Source organism: Pollachius pollachius, assembly GCF_949987615.1.
Source record: "Pollachius pollachius genome assembly, chromosome: 1".
NCBI classification, from domain to species: Eukaryota; Metazoa; Chordata; class Actinopteri; order Gadiformes; family Gadidae; genus Pollachius; species Pollachius pollachius.
The window spans coordinates 49,201,994-49,209,493 of NC_136934.1; the positions used below are offsets into that span (position 1 = coordinate 49,201,994).

The window sequence follows — 7,500 nt, forward strand, 5'->3', positions numbered from 1 at the left end:
AGACAGAGCTTAAGGGACAATCAGGGTCGCCTCCAGCTCTTTTTTCTTTTTCACCAACTTAATCTTTCAGTTAGTCTCTCTCTCTCTCTCTCTCTCTCTCTCTCTCCCTCTCCCTCTCTCTCTCTCTCTCTCTCTCTCTCTACCCTGTGTCAGAAACGAGCTCCATTATGAACTCAACATTACATGGTTGGAAGCATCGTTGGTAAAAAAATGATAATGCAATTGCCGTGAGTAAAGATAAACAAACATTGCCAGCTCCTATCTTACTCCAAAACCAACACAAGAAGCACAATGGCACAATACGCAGAGCTTAGATGATAACACAGAAAGGCCTACCTCCCAAAACGCTGAGGGACAGAGAATATGCTTTCCCTAATCTGCAAGATCAGCCAAACACATTTTAAAACACAGCTGGTCATGCAGCTCATGGGAATTTCTCCAAGGAAGTGATTGTTAATATGTAACCATTGACTGCTACTACATTTGCTATGGCTTCTACTACTACTATTACTACTACTATCGCTTCTACTAATACTACTACTACTACTACTACTTTCCAATAATAATAATAATCCTTTCCACAAGGAAACATACGAGACAGATAAAGATCGATAGAGAGAGTGAGTGTGTGTGAAAGAGAGCGATAGATCGTAGAGCGAGTACCAGGAGAGATCGAGGAATTTCTCCAATAACAAATTCCTGTTATTCCCCATCTCCTACACAGCAGCAATAAAAAAAAAAAGCCAGAGGACCTTTTGTTCCATGGATGGCTACCACTATCGGCCAGGACCTCTCCTCTCACCTGCCCGCTGTTGGCCAGGTCGTCCACGGTCAGGAAGTTGTCAAGGCGGAGACCCAGGCCAAAGTCACACAGGCAGCACGTCAGGTCGTTCTTCACCAGGATGTTGGAGCTCTTCAGGTCCCGATGGACGATGGGAACCTAAGGGCATCCACAAAGAGGCATCAGTGTCAAAAGGCAGTCCCTGGATGAGGCAGGAAACACTGTGACGGCGGACATTGATTCAACATGAAACACTAAAAGGTGACATATTGTACCACCAGGTGTGAGTGTGATTTGCTGTCACAAGCCGTTTTGAAAACCGGCCTCTTCTGACAACACCAGTGGGCATGTCCACCTAGATGTATGACGGATAGAAGAGCAACGTTTGCTATAGTCCACTTGGTAGGGTGGTAGACTGACAGGACATCTGACATCTAGGTGGACACGCCCACTTGTGATGTCAGAAGAGGCAAATTTTCAGAACGGCGTGTAACGGCTAATCACACTCAAACCTGGTGGTATAATATGTCACCTTCAACATTCCTACAAGCCAGGGCCCTCGAAGGTTAACGGTTAAAAAAACGCACGTGTGTTGGCTCGAAGGTTGCAGTGTCAGTGACGGTATTTGTTCAAGACCGTAGGGTTTGAAACAATGTTATTGCGGGGGTACCTTGGGACGTCCGCAGGGTAGGTGGTCGCTGTGGAGGTGGGCCACTCCCTTGGCCATGGAGCTGCCGAGAACCTTCAGCTCCTCCCAGCTGATGATGTGTCGAGTCAGGTACTCCTGTCCGAGCGGAGCGGAGAAACACAGCCGTGGAAGAGTGAGAGGGGGAAGGAAAATCACAGGAGACGAGAAGTGAGTTGGAAGCAGTTTGTCACAGACGGTTGGATCATTATTGTAATTCAATGTTTGAATCCTTTTTGATTTCATCTAAGATTTTCAAACATAAGATTCATCTTTTTGAAAAAAAATTTTGTGCCTTCCATGGACAGGACAGGGAAGAGCAACACGGAATGGCATTGAGGAAGAGACATGTAGGAATGACATGTAGCACAGGATTCAGGCGGGACTGGAACCTTGCCCGCGTGGTTAGTGCCCTGGCGGGTTGAGCCATCGAGCCGCGCCTAATTAAAACATTTAAGAATGCAAGATCGAGGAGAGCAGCAGAGCAGACATTAGCCAGGGCAGCTAGCATGTAAGGAGCTGCAAATGCTCTGCTGCCTGCTCCGATTCCCGGTGTTCCGTTCACTCACCTGTAGATTTCCGATGGGATGGAAGGCGGTGATCAACCAGTACTGCTTCTCCACCTTCCGCTCCTCGGCCGTGAGGAAGTGGAGGATGTGCTCGTGCCGGAGGTCCGTGTCCGAGAAGATGTCCTTCTCGTTCTTCCAGGAGGCGTACTCCTCGTAGGGAAAGATCTTGACGGCCACCGTCTCGAACTGGTCCGACGTGCTCTGCTTCAGCTTCCCCTTGTACACCTGGGCGAAGCGGCCCTTCCCCACCTGCCACCAAAGGGGGTACGCCGACATGGGCATCAGTAAGGTGCATCGGTGTGAAATGTGTATTATGGAGTTAAGATAGAAAATGCTGGAAAATGCTTGGATTGGATTAAATTGGATTTAATCATTCAAAATGCAGTACATGAACTAAGTTTGCTGTAATTGCATTCATTGATCATTTAATTTCAGCTCTTTTTAGAGCAAAAAAAGGCATAGGCACTGTAACAGAACAAAAGTGAACAGCTCTTGGTCGCCCTTCAACAACTCAGCATGTCAGGCACGATGGCTCCAATCACTTTCACTTTTGTTCCGTTCCATTCATCTCACCACGGGCCAAACAGAAAAAAGACAAGGAAGCCGACAGAACCGATCAACCCGGCACCTGCATGTCCAGCTCGATGGGCAGCGGCTCCGTGTTGTGGTTGAGGTTGTTGGCGTGCGTGGAGCTGCTGTCGGAGCCGTCGTCGTCCATCATGATGGCGCAGGCGTCGCTGCAGTCCAGCCCGCCGGCCTTGGCCTTGCGCTTCTTGCGGCCGCTCTCCCACTCCTGGTTGAGGTGGCGGTGGCGCGCCACCCGGTACCAGTAGAACATGGCCACCACCGCGCACAGCAGCACGGGCAGGGGCAGCAGGCTGATCAGGATGACCGAGGCCATTGGCACCTCCTGGGTGACGTCCACTACTGGACAGAGGAGGGGGGGGGGAAGGGAGAGGAGGAGAAGGATGAGTGATCGGTGTAACATATGGAGAGGTTTTTGGGGAGAAGGGGAGAGGAAGGGAGGGCTAGGGAGAGTAGAGAGTGGGGGAATGTGAAGGGAGAGGAGGAGAATGACGAGTGATCGTTGTAACGAGTTGGGAGGTTTGTTTGGAGGAAGGGGGGGGGGGGGGTGTTGGAGGGGAGGTGAAGGAGGAGGGGGGAGGAGGAGAGGGTAGGAGGGGAGGGGAGGTGGAGGAGGAAAGGAGGAGAAGGATGAGTGATCGGTGTAACGAGTTGGGAGGTTTGTTTGGAGGAGGGGAGGGGAGAGAAGGAGAAGGGGGAGAGGAGATTAGGGGGGGGAATTAGAGAGGGGGGTAGTGGAGGAGGGGAGAGGAGGAGAGAGATGGTGGAGGAGGAGGGGAGAGGAGAGGAGAGGAGGGGAGGGGAGAGGAGAGGAGAGGAGAGGAGGGGAGGGGAGAGGAGAGGAGAGGAGGGGAGGAGAGGGAAGGAGATGGGAGGATAGGAGGCCAGAGAGAAGGGTGTATAGTAGTTAGGACTCTCTATGAATGCGGTGACAAAAACGGTCCCACATTCATCCGCATCCGCAGCTGTCAGCAGCCTGGAGGATTCCGGTATAACCTTACCATAGCCCACCACCTCCTCTACCGCAGGCAAATATTATCCTAGGCCCTACAAAACGACAGCGATCTCTCCTTCCATCCCATTCAGATGAGACTCACTTACAGCTCATTGGGTGTTCTTAATAAGATTCGGCTCTAAGCCCCTATTTCCACTGAGCATAACGATCACCATAACCGTTTGAGGGGCGAGGATAGCGCACGCAAAAGCAAAGTGTGAGTTTTCATACTGGAGCGTCTGCTGCGGGCCAGGAGTCTGGCTACGGGCTTGGCTTCGCTAGACGCCAGGCAGGCTGCAGCGGGCACCGCCTGCCAAACGACTCTGGACTCTGGGGCTGTGCAGCCAGCGGCCAGCCTCACCACACGGGGCCCCAAGCCTTTAACTACCACCTCTGGTTCTGCTGGCAGTGGGCAGGGGGACGGCGGCCAAAGCCCTGAGCCCCACGGATACAGAACAGTGGATGGCCTGTCCGGCTCTGGACTGACCAGCCAGGCCAGGTCTCTCTTCTCTCTCTCGCTCTCTCTCTGTACGTCTGTGATGGGCCGATGTGAACGCCAGCCTCAGTCACGCCAGCTTCCCACCCAACCCACCCCCGAACGGTTAACACACACTTTTTTCCCACACACAAACAAAAACACACACACGCACATGTGCGCACGCACTTATGCATGCACGCAAACACAACGCGCAAACACACACACACGCGTGCACACACTCACGAACACAGACACACAGGTACACGCAGGGGCATGCATGCACACACTCGCGCACACAAGCGCACACAAATGCACGTGCACGCATACACGGACCAACAAATACACACTCACACTCAACACACGCGTATGAACACAAACACACACACACACACACAGGTGTGATGGGTACATACGCACACACACACAATGTTGAGGAAAATAACTACTGGATATAAATCTGTTTGATCTTTACTATATAAATGGCTTTGGGCTTTTGCTTCGATACCGCACTGCAAACACATTAGTACGTTCAAAATGAATAAAAAGCATATTTGCTCAGTGGCTTATAAAGACTCAAAGTGACTCAAAGTGAGCATGTGTGTATTTGTGTGTGTGTGTGTGTGTGTGTGTGTGTGTATGTGTGTGTGTGTGTGTGGGCATGTGGGCGGGCATGTATTTGCGCATCTGTGTGTTTGTGTGTCTGTGTGTACGTGTGTGTGAGCGTGTTTAACATGCCGGGAATTGGGTGGGCGGCTCTACTGGTAAGGGAACTCGTGTTGCCTTTTCCTATCACCATGCCAGAATGTTCTCACGCTGCACTGAACGAGGTTCAACAAATCATTCAAAACAGGAGAAGGAACGCCTGTGTAATTTGTATAATGAAATGCAGCAATAGTTTGTGTGTGTGTGTGTGTATCTAACTGTGTGTGTGTGCTTGTATCTATCTGTGTGTTTCTGTGTCTGTGTGTATGTGCATGCATGCGCGTGCGTACGTGTGCGTGTGCTTGTGTGTCCCTGTGCGTGTGTGTATCAATCAGTGTGAGTTTGTGTGTGTGTCTGCATCAATCAGCATGTGCATATGTGTGTGTGTGTATCTGTGAATGAGTGTGGGAGTGTGTTACTGTCTGCCTGCTTGTGTGTGAGTGAGCGTCTGCGCGTTCGTGCACACATATGCGTCTGAACATTGAGAAGTGCCTTCCCCAAAATGTGTGAGTCAGGCTCTGTCTTCTCTGTCCAGGATTTCGTTAATGGACTGTGGCGCGCCGCTTTAAACAAGAGGACTTGGATGGAGCCAAGGCCTCACAGAGGAGCCAGTCTCTCTGGTGAGGGGACGTGATTTCATGGTATGACACGAAGGGGCCAGGATCAGGCCAGGAGACAGGAGAGTCATCACACGCTGAAAACACACCACACCACTCACACCAAACCGGGCCAGTGTTGACCGTAACGCACGCTAATGCACACTCATGCACGCTAACGCACGCTAACGCACATTAATACAATCAGCGCTGGGATTTGGGATTACAGCCCATCATATGATTATTGGATTACGGATCGATATATTCAATGTATTATATGAAAAGATTTAGTGAGATTTAGTGACATCAAGTTTGCGCGTGTTTTCGCTCTCTCTCGTACGAACTGGTCGGTTTCAAGTCCCATGTGTTTCAGTTGTCATACATTTGTATGCAGCCTTCTTCCCTTTAAAGAGTCCTAATGAAGCAACACGCTGTGTGAAAATCACCTGATGTCAACCGGCTCTTTGACCGCACATTCAAGGGGGGACAGGATGATTCAGGGACTAGGAATGCTTTAGGCTGTGCCAAAGAAAGAGAGTAGGAAAGAGACACGTGGTGCTATAGCACGTCCAGAGGTCAGACTATACGCTGCAGAATCCTTTTCTAATCCTGTGTTTGTCTGTGATAAAAAAGCTGCATATCTTATCGTAACATTGTTATACTTTGTGTTGACCAGCTTTCTCCCAATAGACTGTTCCAACCTCTATGTATTAATATCTTGCTTTCATTCAGACGGAAGGGTATCATGTTAGGATGGAGGGTAGGAGAGGGGGCAACAGTGACTAAAAGTGAATATCATAAACAATATTTAACAATGTTTATATCTCGTTATGGTAACGGTTAGCTAGCTGGGCAGCAGCAGTCGTGACTGTAAACACGTTAAATGTCAGCCCTCTTCTCCATTTCATTTCGCTCTGTTTGTATTTCTTCAACCGTCGTTTCCTGCGGTCACACCCCGGGCATTTGTTTTTTATCTTGCTCCATAACGTTTAACTCCCTTGGGATTGTCTTGGCTCTGGATCTCTCCTTGTCTTTATCTTTCTGTGCATCTTTTGTTTATTTTTCCTTCCCTTTCCATCGTGAGAGTGATAAAATGAGTCACCGTTCTAATTAGGTCTTAAGATGGAATACACTGGCTCAGATATGTTTTCCTATCAGCCCTTGACCATCAGCTTCGTCACTCACCATCATCTCCTCCTTCTAGTTCCTCCTCTAGTCTTCTTCTTCCTCTTTGCAGGCTAGAATGGGACTAATAATGGATTCTTTCCCTGTTATATTTTATTCTGGTTCTTGATTTCCTCTTTTTTCTTTTTTTAATAACCCCCTCCAGGCAAAATGTAAACCTCTCTATCCGTAAAACGCCCTGAAATGGATTCGGATTTGAACTTATTACGAGCACTTAATGGCGTATCAAACAACACCGTTCAAAATAAATAATTGCTTCAGTGGAAAACGATAACTTGCCAGTACTTGATGTCTTCACTCTGTCAAACTGTCTGGAAACACAAGTGTAACCAATAAACCGCCGATCAAGCCTCAAGTCTCAGGCGGTGCACGCTGTTGGGAAGGGCTGGGCGTGGTTACATATTTATAAGACAACTGCTTGCATGAAAAAACACTTTAGCAAAGTTTTCATGTTTCGACGTTCGTAATTCCGGAAAAGCTAAAGGAACGCTGGCTTCTCTTAAAATGTCACTGCTAATTATGTCTGTGTTGGTTTAGCTGAATAAAAAAATGAAAAGGAGGTTTTTAATAATGAAAGAACCAAAATGGTAATGATTAGTATCCGCGCCGTGCCACGGAGAGACCAAAACGCAACTTGCACCTTACAAGCCCTTACATGTCATTAGTACTTTGTACCATTTTATTCCCATTAACACTGCCTGTTCCAGTCTGGTGATGCCATCAAGCCGGATAATTAAATAACAACAGAGAGGAATGACTTGGCATTGCGGCTCGGGAATGGTTTGAATACTACCACCAGTGCGACGAGACAGCGACACAATGAAGCATCAGCCATTAATCAAGTGGTTTAGCATCATTGGCTACATTAGCGCCGGCACTGACAGCACGCAGAGTAGCATTTTATGACAAACAGCACTGATGAACA

At 48.8% G+C, this 7,500-nt stretch overlaps 1 protein-coding gene across 2 annotated transcripts in view; it reads right to left on the reverse strand.

Moving 5' to 3' along the window:
- The window catches only part of LOC307078909 (TGF-beta receptor type-2-like), a 29,982-nt gene that overhangs the window by 9,442 nt on the left and 13,040 nt on the right, over positions 1-7,500 (reverse strand). The window contains exons 4-7 of one of the 2 annotated variants that reach the window (XM_079740926.1): positions 2,664-2,959; positions 2,036-2,284; positions 1,452-1,565; positions 803-940 (exon numbers count right to left, since the gene is read on the reverse strand). In XM_079740926.1, coding sequence (XP_079597052.1) covers positions 803-940; positions 1,452-1,565; positions 2,036-2,284; positions 2,664-2,959 — 797 coding nt within the window. Of the gene's footprint in view, positions 1-802; positions 941-1,451; positions 1,566-2,035; positions 2,285-2,663; positions 2,963-7,500 lie in introns of both variants that reach the window. The other variant, XM_079740927.1, reaches the window with a different exon arrangement.